At 39.0% G+C, this 22,208-nt stretch overlaps 2 protein-coding genes across 3 annotated transcripts in view; both read right to left on the bottom strand.

The window, feature by feature from the left end:
- Positions 1–1,094: 1,094 nt before the first annotated feature.
- LOC111864278 lies at positions 1,095–12,685 on the bottom strand. Its single transcript, XM_023851410.2, has 7 exons — positions 12,259–12,685; positions 11,102–11,254; positions 10,657–10,803; positions 10,170–10,259; positions 7,690–7,962; positions 3,450–3,834; positions 1,095–2,694 (listed from the first exon to the last, which is right to left on the bottom strand). The coding sequence occupies exons 1-7, from the start codon at positions 12,412–12,414 to the stop codon at positions 1,580–1,582; spliced, it is 2,319 nt and encodes a 772-aa protein (XP_023707178.1). The 5' UTR covers positions 12,415–12,685; the 3' UTR covers positions 1,095–1,579.
- A 2,682-nt stretch (positions 12,686–15,367) lies between these two features.
- The window catches only part of LOC111864258 (uncharacterized protein CG7065), a 42,764-nt gene continuing 35,923 nt past the window's right edge, over positions 15,368–22,208 (bottom strand). For both annotated transcript variants that reach the window (XM_023851363.2, XM_023851364.2), the window contains exons 9-10: positions 20,162–20,286; positions 15,368–19,210 (exon numbers count right to left, since the gene is read on the bottom strand). In XM_023851363.2, coding sequence (XP_023707131.1) covers positions 16,074–19,210; positions 20,162–20,286 — 3,262 coding nt within the window. In that variant the 3' untranslated portion in view covers positions 15,368–16,073. The remainder of the gene's footprint in view (positions 19,211–20,161; positions 20,287–22,208) is intronic.

Below are 22,208 nucleotides of genomic sequence, written 5' to 3'. Positions count from 1 at the left end.
ATTCTGGCCGAATTCCTGGAAACTGGGCAAACCATCAATGCTGATTGTTATGTTCAGACACTGCACAAGCTCCGTCATGCATTGCGCGATAAATGTCCGGGACGAAACAGCATCATCCTGCATGACAACGCTCACCCCCACGTAGCTCACCTCAAATTGGAAGCAATTGCAAAGATAGGGTGGAAAGTTCTTCCACACTCCTCGTATAGCCCTGATCTGGCACCTTCTGACTGCCATCANTATTCTGGCCGAATTCCTGGAAACTGGGCAAACCATCAATGCTGCTTGTTATGTTCAGACACTGCACAAGCTCTGTCATGCATTGCGCGATAAATGTCTGGGACGAAACATCATCATCCTGCATGACAACGCTCACCCCCACGCAGCTCACCTCACATTGGAAGCAATTGCAAAGATAGGGTGGAAAGTTCTTCCACACTCCTCGTATAGCCCTGATCTGGCACCTTCTGACTGCCATCATTTGGATTTGTGAAGGATCAGCTGCGAGGACAACGTTTTGAGAAAAGGGAGGCAATTCAGAAAGCAGTGCATCAGTGTCTTCGGATGGCTGGAACGGAATTTTACAGAAGGGGGATTTTCAAACTTCCAGAACGCTGGGAGAAATGTGTACAAAGAAGTGGCGATTATGTGGAAAAATAAAGAAAGGTCTGTAGATTGAAGTGGTGTATTTGGTTTGTCAATAATAAAGCATGTTACTTTACAAAAAATTGTTGCTCGTGACTTTCAGTACGACCCTCGTATACCACTAGTGTCAATTCTTCACGCCCTGCGGCAATATGCAAGATTTTCCCCAAATGCAGCAAACTATGGAAAAATTAAGCGCGCACTCTTACCCTCCTTTGCCCTAATGATGTTCAAATACTGTAGAGATTACTTGAATTTGTGGTATATGTACATTTCAGTATATCCAATATCTTCTAACCACCAATCTGCTGTCTCCTAAGAAGCCTCCTGTACAAGAACTAAAGCGGAAAAGTGATATTTTGACTCTGAAAGAAAAAATGGAAATGTTAAACAGCTTGAAGTGGGAGAATATTTAAGGAAAATTGGGTTCTGAAGGAATTTTTCTCAGGCAACTGGCACACCCATTCTCTCTGTGCCAGATAATGGGGACTTTACTGCATTATGTTCACAATTCAAAAGTTCTACAAACTTCATTTGCTCATATCTCAGTCTGAACTTTTCTGGACACAGAACAATCCAATTCTCAAACACTTGAGTTTACATTTTATCCAGTAATTTTACTTTCTCCATGTAGTCACTAGACTGAGGTAAGTGGTCAGATTCCCTCCTGGCAGCTTTAACCCCGCTATCCACTGGGTAAGGAAGCCAAATGGGCCCCAGAGCTGGTCTAACTACTACGGAGTAGAGAAAAATCTCTTGCCCCTGTTGGGAATTGAAACGCAGCCATCCAGCCTGTAGCTAGACTGAATGAGCTATCCCAGCTCTGAAGATACAAATACTATAGCACAAAAAGGAAATACTGGCACTTTGTATTTTATATCCAAGTAATTTCTGTTACAAATGTCTCCAATTTTGCATTTACTGAAATTAACATTTAGTTTTGTACTCCAACAACTTCTTCATTCAGTTCACTGGGATTATCTACAAGCGCAGCATTCAGTCTTCTGTCATGACTGGAATATGTCATCATTCCAGGTGTAACATTGACTCTCATCTCACTCGCATCACCACTAAGGTTGTCAATTTGTAACTCTTCTGATGTCACTTCAGTTATTGCCACCTCATTCAGTAACTGCCTATGTTCCATGTTCAACTCTAATTCTGTTATTGCACTGCCTTTATTGCTATGACTGTCAACAAGATATTTGCACAAAATATGTTGATCTTTACTTCTGTCACCTGCCTGTGGCTTTACAGTCAGGTCTAATGTCGTAAACTTAACAGTGTGGGAGGGAATTTGTGAGTCTGTGTGTTCTTCAGACACAACTGTCTCACTGTCTTTCACTTCATCACTTGATGCCACTTCCTGTGTTATGATCATACCCATTTCATTTAACACCCTAATACATTTTCCACTGTTACTGATGGACTGCATGTGATTCAAAGATGAACTGCTTTTATCATTATCATTTGGAAGCCTAACGGTATCTTCTGTGCCTCTCCTAGATTTAATCCTCTCCGATCTGATAACTTTCTGTGGTACTATTTTGCCTACAACTTCAGCACTGACAGGTAGCACAGTTACCATTAAGTCCATGCTTCTGGGTAATATACTGGTATCAGAGCCATCTACCTCTCTGACTGCATTACCATTTGCTTCCACCTCTTGTTCTACTATGTCACCCTGCACGTCTGCAATCACATGCTGATCATCAAGGTCAATATTTGTGATGTGATTTTCAACACTATTTCTTCCCATCCAATCAACTGTTCCTTTTGGCAGAGGAATATTACAGAAGTCACACCAATATGAATCCTTCATGTGCTGCCGAAGATGAAAAATCATCAGTGACTTGTAGGAGGTTCTGAATCTACATACATGACATTGCATTTCCTCCGAAGGTGGCGATTCATGTATTTTATTAGTAGCACTGGCATCCAAGGTATCTGATGTGTATGAAGACACTACAGAACCATTTTCATGCTCTGTCCACTGATTACTGGTTTCTTCTCCCAAGCTTAATTGCAAGTCCATGTTTATCTTTTCACCTGGAAGAAAATTACAAAATTCATATATAAATTAACAATTTTATTGAATAAATCTTGCATTATGAAGTGGTTGAAGGGGTAAAGAAAACTGAATTAGATACACTCAACTACAGCATGGTTTGGTATAACGCACAACAAATCACTAACTTTTTCAGGGTCATGACATAAATACTTTTGCATTCACTATATGTTCCTGAGGGATCACAGTGCAATATCTGTCATGCGATGTAAAAATTTCCTCCTCATCTTCTAAGCATTATCAGAAAGCAGTTCAAACTCCATGCTACAGTCATTTTTTTGCAATTTTTGGAACCACTACTGATGAAGAATCATCAGATTAATTCAGAAAACTTCCTCTTAACTTTTTTTTAAATTGTGGAAATACCAAACCTATCATAGCACTGCATCAGATAAATACATGACTGTGAAAGGATTAATACATACCCATCTTACAATGGTTCACAAAATTTCTCAGTACATCTTCCCAGAAACAATTTACTTCAGTCTACGCCATCGCATTCAATTTATGATTCTCTATATTACTCTACACTTAGGTCTCCCAAGTGGTCCCTTCTTTTCCAATTCCCAATGAAGCTTTTGTTTTTCCTACATGCATGCCAGTGTACTGTCCATTTAATTCTTCATCATTTTCTTCTCAAATACCCTCAATTTGCATGCTTTCCTTCTGGTGAAACTTTATAAGAAAGTTATCAAAGACCTGTTCAAGACCACTGCTCTACACCACTCACACTCACCACAATTCCCCTGTTCATCTTTCTCCTCCTCTTCAATGTCTGAAAGCAAGTTCTCAAGTGTCTTGTCAGAGGTCCTTACTCCCATTCCATATTTCTTGCGAATAGAGTTGAGAATAGCTTTGGTCAGCATGTTCAATTCCACTTCTATGCGGTCCACATAATTCAGAAGGTTAGCACAACGAATGCAGAGAACGCCATCTTCTCCAATACGCAGCTCCATTTCTCCCACCACTAACTTATCCAATTTGTGATGCATATGTACCTTGGTTGTATTGGTCAGTGTGTGTATTGATATGCCATTATTCACATTCTTGTCACACACAAAACACTGGCTCTTTTCTCCACTGAGAGAGTCTCCAGTTTTATTTTCAGAAGTGGGGCAGTCCTATGTGAACATGAATATTGTTTAAATTAATTTATATTTCCTTCATTTCAACATACAAGACTTAAACTTTCTGGTAACAGAATGTGGAGGTTCAACATCACATTCACACTATGAAACAGATGGTGTTTGCTAAAGCATTATGCAACAAAAAGGTCACTTATCATGTCTGATTCAGTTGTAAATTTTGATGCCCTCTATATGAGTTATGTGTCTCAGTACAAACTTATATCAGTGACAGTTCAGTTACTTTCCCACCAGAACTTGTAAAATAACAAAACTACTTCAACACATGTCTTCACAAGTACAGAGAATTCTTTTGACTTTTTTGACCTGTTCACGGCTATGGGCTTCATGGCGGCCGGTGCACCACTGGCTGTGAGGCACATACAAATTTTGCTGATAAATCAGCATGCTTGATGGCCAGTAATATCTGGAATGAAGGTAAGTTATTAATTTTGTGGACCACTTAGTGGCACTGTGTTTCGCAGTGAGCAGTGCAGTTCATGCATTGAATTTTGTTCATGATTTGTCAGTAGTAGGCAGCAGTTATCACCTCCATTAGCCATTTGTTCTCAATAACAGTTAAGGAGCAACGTGGTACATCATGGTGCGGTATGCTTTAGAATAACATTTATTTCTGTATAACAGAAATGTGAAATATGGATCTGCTAGAATTTGCTGGCAAAAATTTTGAAGTAAATTTCATGATGAAAGAGTTCCCTGCAGACAGACAATCCACAATTTGGTGAATAAACTTAGAAAAAAAGGGACTTTTAATAGACAAGAAACATAAACATAAGTGCTGAGTTCCTATTAAGAAGTCAGATGACATAAGGGCCAAACTTGAACAAGCGCCTAGAAAATCACTGAAATATCTCAAGACACTGGAGTGTCAAAAGTTAATGCAAGAATGGCAACATAATTATTGAAGCTTAGACCTTATAAAACAACTGTAATCCATGCATGCCTTGCAGTAATCCAGCTAGCAGTTGGTTTCTACAGTCTGTCGTCGAAGACGAGATCGATCTGCAATTGGCATTCTTTTCTGATGAAGCACGGTTTCATTTGCAGGGATACATAAAGATACAAAATAATCAGTACTGGAGTTCACAGAATTCACATCTAACACACGCAGTCCTGCTCCATCCAGTGAAAATTGGTGCCTGATGTGCTCTAAGTGCAAGAAGGATTGTTGAAGTGTTTCTTAAAGAAACAATTAATCTTGAACGATATCTACATGCAGAATGACAGTATTTTCAACACCTCCTGTGTGCTGTGAGTTGTAACTACTTCTTCCAAATGTTACGGCCTGTCAGGCATGCTGAATCATTGGTAAAATTCGTATGTGCCTTGCAGCTAGTGATGCACCAGTTGTCGTGAAGTGCATATCTATGGAACTGGGCAACAAAGTAAAAATCCTCCTTGTACTTGACACACATGAAGAGCATGCCAACAAATAAATACACAGCAAGAAGGAAAACAGACTTACGGTCACTGGTCAGTAATATTGTCACATGTATGACTGTGACTATGTATAGGGTTTAGACTGGTAATTGGATTTATCAGACCTTTTGATATTGGGCATGGCTACATTTTACAATTCACTATTACACACACACACACACACACTAGCATCCACAGAAATGTCTTCACTAGCCAGTGCTTGGTAGCAGCTTCCAATGGTGGACTTTCCCCTTCCTCTGGGTTCCCAAACTATCCTCAGCCACAGCTACCAGCTTCTAACAGCCTCAACTCACAATAACTGAACCTCAACAGTTCTCTAACTAACAAACTGACTGAACTCCTCCATAACTGTCCTGCTTATAACATCTTGGCATGGACAGAACAGAAAACACCATTCCTCTGTTGCTGTTTATGGGCCATTGCCTAGTAACAGCCATTGTCTAGTTGTCTGTTTCATGGTTGTTACCTAGCAATGGGTCTACATGACACAATACTGAATTACTGGCAAAGCCATCAGCATAACATGGTCCAAGAAGAATAAGGGCCTGCTATGGGTAGCCCCATCATATTCTGATCACGACATTAGTAGAACAAGTGACACACATGCATGCGTGTGAACACACACCCATAAATCCTGACATAGGAACAAGCCTACTTGTTTGATAACAAAACAACTTAGGATGAATGTTGCATACATTACTTATGAATATCGTTTACTAGGTACTTTAATTGCTCTCAAACAATATAACCTAATAAAAAATCACATACATATACATGAGTACAACAAACCATGGTGTACTTGACTGTACTGTAACCACCTGGAAGGAACACAACTCCTGCAATGAACACTATCTTTTATATAGTGTGACGTATTTGAACAACTCATTGCCAGACAACAGCTCTGTAAACATGATACATGCCCGCAACAGTAGAGCTGGTTGTGTTTCCTGTGTTCGGCAGTTGGCATAGGATTGGTGATGTCACACATAAACAGTACAGGATCCTGTTATGGAATTCTGGGATAATGCTATATGCAGGAAATGTGGACGAGAGGAGGAATCCTCCTACCATACACTTTGTTAATGCCCATCTCTGCCTGGGTGTATAATGAAGCTCTTTGGATCTGTGTGGCTGGAGTCAACATACACCAGTAATGCTTCAATCAAAAACAGTCTGACTCTAGCACTTAGGACTGGGCTCTTATGAAGGGCCCTAGGGGCATACAATGGACCCAGTAATGGTCAGAGTGCTTGGGGCGACTAGAAGTTTTCAATTATTCTGTACTCAGTGGTGGTACTGGTAATGACAATCTAATGATCCCTACTTATGAAAAATTTTCAATATGTCTGTGTGTCCAGAACACTGCTGAATCATGTTGCCTATCTTTTACGCACTCCTCTTCTTTCATGGTTCTAAGACAGCCGGCAATTCCTTAATGAAAATAAATGCAAAGAAACCTTCCTTATAATGGGGTAGATACTTAAAATAGACAAAGCTATCCCTGTAACAGGCCCTGGGGGCCCATAGGATTGTGAGACGTCAAGGCTCACACATTTTCTACGCAATTAGCTCACAGATGGCAGTGAGGTTGTCAGCCTTACATGCTGGCTGCCCTTTAGCCCCAGGAAGATTCCTGGTGCTCATTTCTGCTAAAGGTTGAGTTGACCCCGGGGCCACAGTGCAGCTGGATGGCTGAGATCCACTGAAAAAATCAAGTGACCTCATCGGGAATCAAACATGCAACCACCTGGCTTATAGCACAATGCCCCAATCAACTATGCTACCGCATGCCTGAGGGCAGATACTTATTGAATGCGAATACATTTTTACTGTCTAGTACTGTTCCACCCCATGCATAATACACTATGGAATGAAACACTGTGTATATTCTTTTACACTTTCCATAGTTTCTAGTCTGCTTTGTTTGGAACAGCATTTTCATTTATAGTATACAATTATTTGTTTTGTGGAATCCCTTGGGTACTGATAATAGCTTCTTGTAATGGTTCAAATGTTGTCCATTACATCTGTTGAATATCTATCACCGATAGATAGATAGATAGATAATCGGTGATGCTTTGCAAGGATATGCAGTACATCTGTTGTATACCTTCTTACCCTGATGCAACAAATTATTTTGCTATTTTATTGCTTTTTACATTGGCCTATCAATGAATAGGCACTGCTTCTTTCTGCTGTAAAGGTATTTGGCTCACTGTTTAGTGACTGGCAGCATGGCTCGTAAGTAACACTTAAGTACTTTTCAGGTTTAAAAGCAGCATGGACAGTGGTTATTTCCATAATTCTGGATTGTCTGTTGCTTTTAATTTCATCTGCTACTTGTCCCATTTACCTTAGAAAACTGAGAATCCACTGCACTATGGTACTAACCTCTTTCACTATTCCTTTATCACTATCTTGCAACTGTTCTTTGTTTCTGATAGAAAATTTGACAGACTTCCTAACTGGTGAATGAAAAGATGCTGGAGACTTATTGCTAGAACCAGGCGGCCTGCCACGTTTTCTTCCCCGGCTGGTTCTGGATTTCTCTGGGCACCATTCACCGTCATACTTTTTATCACATTTCCTTACAGGTCGCCCTCTTTTTCTTCCTCTTACGTAAGACTTGGAACATTGTGTTGGTAATGACACAGTCACAGAAACCTGTAGTTTAAGAGATATGGTTAAAATAAAGTTCACATATCACCTTTCAATTAAAACAGGAATCAAACACCACATTCTTTTACCTCCACTGTAGCTAACTGCCCTAACTATATGCTATTCACAACATTTTATAATGAAAATTCTCTTTAACAGTTTTATACTGGCAACCAGAAACTAAACCCATACACTCTTCCATGTGATTCTTTGCACAATGAGACAAAAAAAAACTCTTTAAAAAATTCTAACACTTAATTTTAACAGAAAACATGATTAAAGTTGAATTTGATGTGAAAACATGTTATGAGTAATGCAAAATGATGACCATCTCATGGCAGCTATGGCTAATATTGTATTGTGCACCTGTAGTGCCACCCCTTTTTTGTTTTATTTGTAATTAGTGATTGTTCTATCATACTGTATTGTCATCCTCTAATTAGTGTTTTGCTCAGTACAAGATATTTTATTCTGATTTTATTTTTCATGGCATTTATCAGTGAAGTCCTCCAACACACTTTTCTTCATACTACATCATATGGTGTTCAGCCCTAAATATCAATAAAATAAAGTATTATATACGTGAAATGAAAGCAGATATTAAGCTACATTTTCATGCAATGTTGTTAACACTCCCAAGCTCCCCTCCCCACTTAGTCAAGCCACCTTCCATGTGCTGCATCTCTGTTCCGTTCCACTTTGCTTCAGATGAAGAGAAGATGCACTCTGTGAGGCAGCAGATGGATTTCATTCTGTGGCTGGTAGAGTTTAAACCAGTACATCCATGTCTGATGTAAGTTTAATCAGGCGTACCTGAACCAAGCAGCACCGATTTACAGGTCTGATTCAATGGAACAGACTTACAAAAGAGACTGGGATTCCCCTGTGACAAAATGGGCCTCAACACCACATGATGTCCCAAGACAATGCCAAGTGTATAAGCAAAATATTTCCAAGGAACTCTTGCAAGTCTGTTTAACAAGAAAGTTTAGAATTAAGTCTACCTTGCTCAATATGCATGATATCTTGCACAAGAGACGAAAAGTCCATGCTTACAAGCTTCAGCTGGTCCAGAAGATAACACGCACATGTTGCACAGTTTGCTTTTGAAATGCTTTACCAGATTCATGAATAGAATGTCTTTCTCATGAAAAAAATGTCTGATATGTGTGGAAGAGTCAAACAGTTCGGACAGTCGTTGCTGTAGCCAACATTTACAATGATCATCTCCTGAATTCAAAGACATATGAGTTATGACTTGAGCCAGTTTGCTTTGTCATTTTGTTACTGGGTTATACTAGAAAACCCAAGTCATTACTAGCCATTTTTTTTAAAAGAAAGTCTGGGTTCTGTTAACATTCTTGCTGAACAGCCAAAGAAATTTCTTAACTCATGTTTTGTTCACTGGTGTCTTATCATAATCATCAAGCACAGACATTCATGTACAAATCTCTGTCAGCATCGGTCTCACGGGTTTTCCGTTCATGTCATCTAATAACTATTCCTACTAGTCAATCTACAACCACTTCTCACCATGACAGTTCCATCTTCTATATCTGGATCGGTTTCTTAAATTGCTTTTTGTCCAGTGCCTGCAAATATTGTGTTGACCTTTCTGGCCCCTACCTTCCTAGAATAATTTATTAGCCATGTTTTTGAAAACAAACAAAATACATCCTCTGCATAAATTAGACACAGTTCAGTTATGATTTAATGATTTCTTCTATCAGCACTCAGCTTTGGACTCTGGCAGAAAGTGAAAGCAGTGCTGTTGGCCTCTAACACCAACATAATATGTTGTACGTTCTCTCTGTGAGCTCTGTTCTGGTACCACAATGTTGCTGGTTTCAACTGAATCTTTTCATGACTGCTTCATTCTTCAGCTCAAGTGGCAGATTGTTACATTATATACAAGCAGGGCCAGGGATCACTAAATTGGAGTTTCAATGCAAAGTAAGCACAATACAGACTGAATACCAATGATTCTTGATACAAAACTATGCGATAACTCTGTATTGTTGCTCAAAAGCATCAATCTGTTGTTTATTTGTCATATGTCATATTGTACCCAAATTGAGGACAACTGGCAAATTATGTGTAAAATCACACTCATATGTAATAATATAGCAGACTGTACATGTGAACATGGCTCCTTTATTCAATACCACATATAAAACAATGTATAAATACTTGACCTCAAATTGAAATTATACCTCTCCATCTTCAACAGTAACATCATTATTTAGAATATTCTGGTCTTTATCTTCCCCTGAAGTAAATTTTGGATATGTATGATCAAGTTCCTGAAAAAGAAGAAAAAGCTATATTTTAGTCACTTCAAGCTAAGTATAATTTTCCTTGCCATAAAACAGGTCAGTGGCTCAGACTTGGAATAATAACACACCAACTAGTTGGCAGCTTTTAAAGACATGTGATGTTTCATTTGTTTATAAAATGATCTGCTACTCATAAAAAGGAGTTCTGTTCATATATCTTACTTTAAAAAAAAATTATTTTGGAAAAGTCGTTAAATTGGTGGGGGGAGGGAAATCAGACCTCAATGACATACAGGAATGTGGTCCAAGGGTACAGAGCAAAGTAGCATTTGCAAGCAAGCAGACAATATATATATATATATATATGTGTGTGTGTGTGTGTGTGAAAATTGTTATTTATAATAATGAGGGCAGTCAAACTTACCTTCAAACCTTCACCTTCTCCCTGTAGAGGTCCATCACTGTCCTTTCCTGTACTTTCTTTCAGCTCAAATCCCTTCTGTTGAGAAGTTACCTTCAACCTTGTACCTTCAGCTACTTTAGGCAATTTTCTATTTTCTTTGGTCACAGGCTGAAATGTAAACTGAGTATTAGTTCAGGATGCGAATATTATGACAAACAATATAACGATAATAAACCATCAAAGCATAAACATAAAATATTCAGTGCATCATTTGTGTTGAAGGAAAAGTCCTTTATAGGGCCCTATTTCGTTTGGTTTGTTCACAACCCAAGTCCCCCCTTCCTATATTACATACAGTTTACTCTGCCTGACCAACTTCTGTCCGGAAGCTGAAGGCAACAGGCTTTCCTGAAATGTTGCAGATATCCCAGAAAACTGTATTCTTAAAACGAAACTTATTACTTACACAAACATTTTCATTGTTTGGCTCCTTTTTAGCTTTTCGAGTATAGCTTCGAAGAGGTGCGACTCTGTTAAAAATGGTGGGTATCGCATTGGGCTTCAACTTTCTCAAACCATCAGCTCGATGAGATTCAAACTGCGATTCTTCAAAATGTACCTAAAACAAGTGGTCGTTTATATTTAATATTCAAAATGCACATGATTAGTTGAAAATATCAGGACAATTACTCTTGTTTACATTACATTACATTTATTTGCACTTCATGGATCCAATCATCTCCCCATAGGGCTGGATATAAAACATGTCACACATTACAAATTCATGATGACTACACATCATACGTCCTTGGTCCAATAAATTATATAATCAGGCCTCATGCAGACAGGACAAGTTGTCAAGACAACACATATAGGCCATGGAAAAACCACTGTCATGGGTAAAGAATATTGAACAGAGAAAAAGAAAATGCAGTAGAAGATTTACTTCTCAATGAGCAAACTATAACGGACATGTAGCTCTCTATTTTGGTGTGGTGTTAAATCCAAATTCCTATTATAATCTCCATGTGAAACTGAAAATGCCGGTGGTTCTCATTTTGGTATGAAAATAGTTAGGGTTGCTGCCTCAGCCATACTGCCTCTTCATAAAGAGTTTACACTTTCTACTATTTCACATTATTTTTTCAGTAATGTAAAGTTTACAACTGTTCCCATACAAACTGTCGTCTTATTATATTTTATATTATCACACAGATCCTTCGTTAGAATACTAAATCAAAATGGCTTACTTCAGTGAAGACAATCAACTGTTACAAAAATATTCACAGTTGAGACTTCTGAGCACTAAACTTTTAAGCCAATGCAACATTTATGAAATTCATTTTTCAAATTTCGTTCACCAATCTTCCGAACTGCCATAAGGAAAGAGACCACTGGGAAGACCAAGGCATAGGGAACAATATTAGAATGGATCTTAGAGATGGGATGGGATGGATTGATCTGGCTCAGGATAGGGGCCAGTGGAGGGCTCTTGTGAACACGGTAATGAACCTTCGGGTTCCATAAAATGCTGGGAAATTCTTGAGTAGCTGCAGAATTGGCGGTTCCTCCAGAAGGGCTCAGCTCAATGAGTACGTAAGTAAATTCATCTTCCGAACTTACCTCACACACACATGTATGCTTAGTTGGTTTCCAACCGCGCTCCCTCCCGCAGTTTTGAACCCAAATGAAACTCCTTTCCTTATCACTTGGAAAATGATACAATTTGAATCCTTTCTGGGAACTATTTGTACAGTTAGGTGCAGTGCAACCTGGCATAACTAGGAAAACAATCGGCTTCAATCCTTGCTCAATTTAATTAAATCACTTTTTGACCTATCATGGCCGACGAAGTACGACCTCCTTTTACATCGTAGTCTCGACCGTCTCGACCGGCCTCGATAGCATACTGCGTCACTTGTCCAGCATGTCTAATTTAGATCGACTTAGTGTGATTAGACATCCCGATTTTCCCGAAGTAATCCTGTATTTTCACTCCTTGCCCGGAATTTTTTCAAAGGCATTCGGGACTCCTGTTTTCCCAGGATTCGGTCAACTTATATCACGGTTTATCCTGGATTAGAGAATTTTTTAAAGTCGGGAAGTTAAGTTGGTCACATTCAGTCTCTTTGAAATTAGAATGTTGGATGTTGACTAACTTGACTAAGTTGTTGCACATACCCTGTCAGCGCACGACAGTGTGTGTAACGTGTTGTTTCCCCTATAATAGTAGATTTAGGCCCACGGTTTGTACATGAAACATACTCCAGATAACATTAAAGCCCAAATTTGCATGTGCACGTATCAAAGCACTATTTTGAACGTGTATGAACCTCACGCTTTAAATGTGTTGCACTGTGATCTGGAGAGCGATGCGTTTACTTAAGTATTGAGTGAGTCACCCAATCGTAAAGTGATCAAGAGTTTCCCGTGCTTGTCAGGTATTTTGACACAAAACTGGAATGAAAATTAAAAAATTTCAATTTTTTAAACATACTAATTGNTAATAGTAGATTTAGGCCCACGGTTTGTACATGAAACATACTCCAGATAACATTAAAGCCCAAATTTGCATGTGCACGTATCAAAGCACTATTTTGAACGTGTATGAACCTCACGCTTTAAATGTGTTGCACTGTGATCTGGAGAGAAGACCGAAACATGTTAGGGAGAAAAAAAAACTCCACCAGTCACACTGGACGTAATTAACCCTTTATAACACTAATAATCATTAATAATAATACACAGGCAACTCAGGCTACATGAGCATCCAAACTTATGACTCTAAAATAAACTTACCTTCACAGTGAGGTGAATATTAAAATTTACAGTGAAAAGATTCAAGTAGTATTAACCTTATTAATCACATTGACATCAAATAACGGAAGCAGTATGGTGAGCCTTATGAATGCGAAACAGTCATATTCATAGACACTGACATCGACGTTAATAAGAAAACAACTGAAGTAGAATCAGTTCTATGAACTAATCACCTTATAGTAAAAAATGTAATGCATGTGATGCCACATCCTTCCAACTTTGAAATTAATGTTGCTTGGCACATTTAATAAACCACTGAACACTGAAATGTAAGTTTACAAAATTTTGTCATTAAGTCTACAGTTTTTTGGCTGCGCTATAGCTCAAGCAGTTAGTCGCTGGATTCCCACTGCAGCAGCCCGGGTTCGATCCCAGGTCTGGTCAAGTGGGATTTCTGGTGGAGGTGCTGGGGCAGGTTTTCTCCACATACTTCGGTTTCCCCTGCCAATCTTCATTCCACCAACTGCTCCACAATCACCCTCACCTGTCATTTGGGGCTGGTACAATAGGCCAGAAGTGGCTGCAGTACAAGGGACTTAGTCCCAACCCACTAGCAATAAAAAAAAGTCCACAATTTAAACCAAGATAACATGAAGTAGCTTCCAACACTCCTTAGCTGTAACAGGTGATCAAATAACTAGAGCTTCAGTCACAGTTCTGAATGCCTTGTGACAAAACTGGAATTTTCCTCTCAGATTGGTCAGACTGATTGATATCATTCACATAGCGACAAGTCTCAAAGAGGTGCCTCATAAACTGGAGACAGAATTTAAATTTTCAAGCCATGCTCTTAATTTTGGTTTAGAGGTAGCAAGCTAAAACAGACCATTCAAGGATGGAAAATAGTAAATACAATTATTTTAAGTTTAGGGCTACTTTAATTTGTCAAAGATGTTTCAACAATTTGCAGCTCTCCACCATGTATATACCATCAAGCAGCCATCAAATTGTATCAGATGACTCACTAAGGAGCCTCGATTTTAGTGATACAGGTTAATTTATGACTCATGCTCACATTTGGTGGTTAGAGGACACGGTCTCCTTTGGACCAGTGTTCTTGCCTGATAAGAAAAAAATTAACTTTGAAGATCCAAGTTGTCACTTGTACTGGCTTATCAAGTCAAAACAGCAAATAAAAAACACTATTTGATAACATATCACTGAACATAAAATGTAAACAAGAATTGACACAGACATGCTGTATCGTCTATTGTTAAGGACATATACATGAAACCTCTGGACTTTTGAGGGATCTAAGGGTTCCTGTCATGATGCTGCCAATGGCATTTTCTTTGTTCTTTTTCATTTGCTGCATGCACGTTGGACTGTTCCCATACAAGTATTCTTCACCACAAAAAACAAATCAGGGGCTCTTAATGGCCATAATCCTTTGAAATCACCATCTCTAAAAATTCCTTCTGCATATTTACTGTTATTTTCATTGTATGATACAAAAACAAAACAAAAAACAAACTCTGTGATATTAGTCCGCAAGCGAACTATACTGACTAAGTGACCGCCACTTGTCAGCGAACTTTAGTGCCAACTTCACTGATGACTGCACATAAAGTAGCCTCTGTTATGGATCAAGCTGAAAATCAGAAATACCTTACAATTTTTAGCAAAAGGCACCAGAGAAGGGGGGGGGGATATATCCAATGGTTTAGGTATTCGTACTAGGTCGCAGGTGGATACAAATGACCTGCATATATGGTGTCCTTTTCTTTAATTTGTAAGGAACATCTAATAAAGGAAAGTGAAATGCATGAAGCACTAAAATCTAAACTAAGTAGAGGACTGAAACCATAATTCAGCCCTCTCCACCAAAGGGTGGGAAAAAGGACATGAAAAAGAAGAGACTATAGAGAAAGGAGGGAGATGAAAATTAGGACTAAAAACTGCATGAACACACTTAAAAAAACACCAGTTCAATAGAAACTTTAATTAAATGTGCGCCTGGGGATCAGGTGAACACAAGACATTTATAAAACAAAAGAAGTCTTTAAGTTTCAGACAACATGAAAAATCCATATACTCAAATTCTGCGAAAAACTACAATTTCAAAAGTTGACAAAAGAAAAGAAAATGGAGCAAGTCTGCATATGTAATTGGTCCATCTTACTGGTCATTCCTTATCTAAAATTCGGCAAGATGAACACACTGTTGAATATGCAAAATGTTACAGCACTAAATGCATTTTAAACAGGTACATTCTACTGATTAAATGTTTATATAGGTGATGAGAAGTTATAAATACAATTCATTTAATGTTCTCTTAAGCATAAAATGTATCAGTCCATTTAGGTCACAGTCTCAAAACAGACTTCCATCCATATTTTTATGATGTAGATCACTTCACATTCAGTGCTCAATAACAAAGTCATTTTGTAAACATAAGAAGGAAAATACATTCAGCAACTGCTCATCACCAAACATAATTTAATGTATATCTGCATGACAGCATACACACAGAACCAATAAATATTCATTGGTAAAAACACAATTCTGTGAGGAAGTATGTTAAATTCCAGATATATAACATAATTTTGCCAAAGACATAGTTGTGTAGCATCTTTCTTTTGTAATCTACTGGATAAAAGCAATATGATACTTGACAATTAATAGTAACCTGAGGGCTGACTGGGATACTGACTGTATGGCTGTGTAACAGGTTGCGTCTGATATGGCTGCTGTCCATATAGCTCTGGATAATTATTCCACCCACCAGAATTAGGCCCCTGTTGTTGGTACACTTCACTGTAGTTGTGCTGGGAATACTGCTGGTGTCCACCATCACCATAATATCCACTATTGTGTCCATAGCTAACACCAGAGTAAGTTGGCTGTTGTTCTGTGAATGACTGATGACTGTTTCCAGGAAACGTTTGCATAGTGGATGGAAATGACTGCTGTCTGCCATACTGGCTATTGTATGATGGATCTCTACCATAACTCTGGTACATACGTCGGGAACAATCCAATGTTGGCACTGCTTGCACTGGTATGGTCATTTTTGCTGTTTCACTTCCTAATGCTTGTATCTTCTGACCTCCTACTTCTGAATTTGGCATAGCAGGCTTTGCTTCAGCACTGAGGTCTCTCTGTGTGTGCAGACTTGTGCCTGCAGGGAACCCTTGTACAGCTGGACTGTCTTTTCTTGAGCCAGGAGATCCTGTCTGTTTCTGAATAAACTTGCCTGGAAGTTGACCCATCAAGCTGGCAATCATTTCTTTAGTTTCCTTTAGAATTACAGTTGGATCATCACTTTTCTTCTTTATTGTATTTGTTTCTTCCTTTATCTTAACATCGTCTGACAACTGTTTTATTTTCTCTTCCTCTACCTTCGCCTTTTCCCTTTCTTTAACTTTTTGGGAAGCTGCAGCATATATGTCTTCAAAGCTATAATCATCATCAGAATCCTCCAACTTCTTTTGCTCTTCAAGGTTCTTTTTTGAGAAAGTAATATCTAGTTCTTTCCCAGATTCTTGACATGGATTAATTCCTCCTTGCCGCAATGAGAAAGGTGACAGCCGCCCTAACTGATCAGCAGGTCTGATATTAAGTGCTTCAGGCATCTTCAAGCTGCTCTTAGTATTCTGACATAATTTCTGTACAGCAGATCCATCTAGATTCACGAACTGTCGAAGCTTTTCAACCCTTTCAGGTTCCTTCATTTCCAGTTTTTTTAGGTATGTGATGAGACCTTGCTGCTCTTCTGAGGAGAGGTCCTTAAAGTTCTGCAACAGCGTTTGCAGATCTTCCTCAGTCAAATCTTCCATTTTATCTCCCTTGGTCACACACTGTGCAGGAGCTACATCAATTATATGTGGAGATATCTTAGGTTCATCATATGCTGACTGTAACAGTTCAAGTGCATTAACTGCAGAGTCATTTAATTTGGAAATACTATTTACTCCTCCTGTGGCAGAAGTACTAGCCAAGCCTGAAGTGACAACTGAAAGGAGTCTCTGGAGTGGAGAATTCTCCTCCATAACATTTGGTGTGACATGATGTCTTATAACTGGTGCAGGCTGCTTGTCATCTGTATTGTGCTGCTGTGCCTTCATTTGAGAAACAAAAGAAGCTGTAGAGATGGGATGTTCAGACCCAGCAGAAGCTTTTGCCATCCCCACGACAGCACTGATGAGTTGTTCGAGTTGTTCTTGTGTCACATTTGTCTTTCCTTGTGCTACAAGAGCTGCAGCTATCTGTTGTGCTATAGCTACCTTATCCATGGTGCCAACTCCAGGAACAGTAACAGGCTCTAGTGTGGGTGACTGTTTTGGTGGTGCCAATGATGATAATGGCTTTGTCACTGGTGCTATTACTGTTGCAGTATTCAGATCTGTTCTAGAATTAATACTGCTCTCTTCTGCTTTAGACAATAAATCAGCTAAACTCTGAATGCATGATTTAGTGGCCATCACCACATTTCTCTCCACAATACCTGCAAAAAGCTGACCTTTCAGTTTTTCTTTTACAGTTTCCAGTAGAACAAAGTTGTCAGAATTAGCCAGCAATGTGCTGGATGAATTAGGACTAGCCTTTTCCAAAGATAAAGCAGTAGCTAGTAATGTATTAACACGTGGTCCTAGTGAGCCCAGCTGGCTTTCCATAGCTGTCAGCAGTCGCAAAACAGTAACCACCCCTGGCCCATCTTGTTCATCTACACTATAAAAGTTACGTCCATATAACCTACCGCCTCGGCCTCTTCCTCGTGAAATAAGACCTCCCCTTTGAACTCTTTTAATAGGAGGCGAGCCTCTTGGATATTTTGAAGAATTCTCTGCATCTTCCCAAGGGCTTGGAGAACGTTTCAATGTATCCTTTATTTCACTTCCAGTCAAGGCTTTCCATGTATTTTTTATGTCATTTACTGTTACATCCTTTTTAAAGCCTTCTTCCTCATTACTTGGAGGAGAGAGAACTATAACATCCACCTCTTTTATTGGTCTCTTTTTGCGTATCATTCGTGGTGGCTGTATTTCATCTTCTTTGGGTAAACCAAGCTTAAGCCTAAGTTCCTCTTTCCTGTTCTTAATTTCTTCTTCATGCATCTCTTTCATTCTTTTATTCCAAAAGTCAATCCACTCTGGTTTAAAATCATGCTTACTGGGATCCTTGCCATCTGCTTGTAACTCTTTATACCTTCGATTCCAAAACTTCTTCCACTCCTCGGGATACATAGGATGCTTCTCTGGATTCTTTTCATAGAACTTCAGGTCCTTAGCCAATTCACATTCCATTTTATCTACATCCACACGAAATTTCATCCATTTTGTTCTTTCAACTTCAACTGGGTTCAATCTAGTAGATTTTTCTCGGTGTCTGCTATACCTCTCATCACTTTGGCTGTCATGGTAACGACTGTACTTTGGTGAATGTGAATGACCATAGCGATAACGACCCCTGCTAGGACTACTATCAGGGGACAATCTCCTTCCATATCTTGACCCAGGACTGATGGAACGAGATCTCCGTGAATGAGATTTTGATCTTGAACGTCGCCAACCACGAGATCCAGAGCGAGATCTTCTGGAACGAGACCAACTTCCCCTGCCATACTTTCCTTCCCTCCAACCATGTCGAACATATGACCTTGAATAGGACCTTGACCTGGATCTAGATTTGGATTTTGAATGAGATCTTGAGCGAGACCGTGATCGCGACAGACTTGATGAACTTGATAAACTTGATATTGATGACAAAGATTTTCTGTTTGGAGCAGCAGAATCCAGTTTCATTTTCTCACAACCTGAAAGCAGAATACATTTTGCAAATACTTGTATATAATAGGTAAAGTTGTCCCTGTGCTTAACTAATTAAGCACTAAGCCATGAAGGCATACGGGGGAGTGGATGTATAGGTTCACATTTTCTTGACCTTGGCACTAGTTGGAGGTAAGAGGTCAGCTTCATGCCCCAGCCATTTTACCCAAGGGGAAAGAGCCCCCTGGTACCCACTGGATAGGAGGTTGGGTGGACCCCAGAACAGGTCTGGACAATGCGGAGAAGAGAAAATTCCTGACCCTACCAGGACTCAAACTCAACCCCTCAGTCGTCCAGCCTCTAGTCAGTCGCTATACTGACTACACTATCCTGGCACCCAATAATTGCAGTGATGAAGTATTAAGTGTACAATTCAATCTGCAGAAAATATTACGACTAAAGAACTTGATATAATATAAAAAATAATTTAACTGGTGTATTTCTACAGATAATGAAGAGTTAACTATGTAAGGGCCTATCAAGAAGATCCAACACGCTACTAGAGTTTATCCCCTTCACAAAGTAGTCTCCTTATAAGCAAATGGATTCCAGCTATCCTGCCATTTCTAGAAATGTGACTGGTAGCGTTCTTTTGGAATGACATTGTTCCCTTGCTGTTTTTTAATTATGTCATGCTAAATCTTGGTGTATTATACTAAATGCTTATAACAACAGCAATATATGAGACATCTGAATGTGGCTTTACTTTGCTGTATATATTATGACATTCACCTGCCTCCTTTCAATATTTATTTCATGAGTGGATAATTATTTCATGCAACAGGACATACAGCAACATGAGCCAACCTGTTTCAGTACACATTAACTATCTGTAGTCACTTAAGTACTACATACAGTACATATCCTTTCAATGGATGCCTCTACCACCTTTACAGTGCAAATGTCAAGATGCAAGGAATTAAGTATGTTTCACTTACTTCGACCCTTGAATTCATTTTCTTCATTTCCAAGCTTCTTAGATTTAATATCGTCTATATTATCTTCTGCATCACGAATTCTCAATCTGCTTCGGTCACAAGATATTTTACCCTTAAAAAATTTGCTGTAAATAAGAACACAGTATATATATATATATATAGAGAGAGAGAGAGAGTGTTACATTTTTAAGAGCTTAATTAATTCATGTAATTACATTAACAATGTTTTAGGACTTCATGCAATATTTTATTATTATTATTATTATTATTACTTTAAGGTATTCACACACACACCGAACCATGTGCCATGATGCCCTTTGACCACTGAAATGGCTTCAGTCATATGTCGTCTGGACACTTAAAAACAAAAGTGCTTCAAAGACCACTGATTTCGAGAAAAACACCATTATATACCTATGAAGTATGAACTATCAAAACAATTTCTGAGTATTTGCCACCCTACTGTCTAGCATATGAAATTTACAAAACATAAACTCTTGCATCTACATTTACACAGTCAGCAAATAGGTATCATATGTATAATTTGATACTATCATGGATTTTCTACCCACCTTAGGGCTGCTTTGCTGAAGTGTGAACTATCACTACAAACATGTGGCACCCAAGCATTCTATAAGAAGCTGGTCACTTGATTCTTTATCACAAAACAATATAATTTGTTACACTCATTGGACCTTACTCATAGAGCTGAGGTTTTTTTGAAAAGCTAACAGTCACTCAGCTAGTCAACACTGCTTATAGAACCCCACAGATATTACCGTATTCACAAAGAGTTCACCAAGTGAGGCCATATGTAACATTTGTTAACATGCTGGTTTTTTATGGCGAAAATTTGCTGAACCTAGGACCAACATCCAAGTTGAGGATCATCCCCTCTCAGTTAACTGCAGCTACTCCCCATATTTGGAACTGTCTCTTCAATCCACAACCAGAGGATGCTCATATTTATTACTAGTCTCCAAAATGACTTCATTTCAGTAATACATCAAACCATTTCCTTAAAAATCAATCTGAGACCCAGACATAATTAAGAAATTCTTCTACATGCATACATATCACTCTTACTATTATATTTTTCACTGACACAAAATCACCATCTTCCACACTATTAAAACTGTCTTTTAAATTTTCCTAACAACTTGCTTGCTTGCTTGCTTACTTACTTACTCACTCATGGAGCTGAGCCTTTCTGGAGGAGCTGCCAATTCTGCAGGTACTCAAGAATTTCCCAGCATTTTATGTAACCCAAAGGTTCATTACCATGAAGAACGGTAGAACTAGACTGTCACTGTAATTCAGTGTATCTTCTTATGTAGTCTAGAATCGGACATATAGAAAACGGTTGCGTAATAGGTACTGCTATTGCCGGTTACTGTGTTTATAAGTTCCCTAGCAACCACCGTTTACTTGCTTCTGCCTAGCAACCGTTGTTTACTCGTTGTTACTAAGCAATGACGCTTGCGTTGTCACACTTGCTTGAATGTGGGCAGTTCCCACAACCATGTTCACAACAGCCACCCACTGGTCCTTATCCTGAGCCAGATCAATCCAATCCATACTATCCCATCCTATCTCTCTAAGATCCATTTTAATATTGTTCACCCACCTATGCCTTGGTCTTCCCAGTGGTCACTTTCCTTTTGGCTTTCCCACCAATATCCTATCAGCATTCATCTCCCCCATTCGTGCTACATGCCCTGCCAACCTCATCTTCCTTGACTTGATCATTCTAATTATACTTTGAGAAGAGTACAAGTTAGGTGGGTCCCTTGTCACCAAGGCATGGTGCATCCTCAGGTTGCAGATGGAGACACCCTCCAGTTTTGAAGGGAAGCTGCAAATATACTGAATAAGCAGTCGCAGACAGCCGGCAAGGGGTGGTCCTCCAGCTTGGGGGTTGGGCGTGGGGCTAGCAACTTCTCACCGTAAAAAATAATTATGTTACAAAAATGAACACAAAGCCTCAGACCTGGACAGATTCCTTGGATAAACGACCTAAGCTAAAGAAAATGGATATGAGATTTGG

This window comes from Cryptotermes secundus, unplaced genomic scaffold (assembly GCF_002891405.2).
Source record: "Cryptotermes secundus unplaced genomic scaffold, Csec_1.0 scaffold33, whole genome shotgun sequence".
In the NCBI taxonomy this organism is placed as follows: Eukaryota; Metazoa; Arthropoda; class Insecta; order Blattodea; family Kalotermitidae; genus Cryptotermes; species Cryptotermes secundus.
The sequence above is the reverse complement of the archived record's forward strand: the minus strand, read 5'-3'. Positions and strand labels throughout refer to the sequence as shown.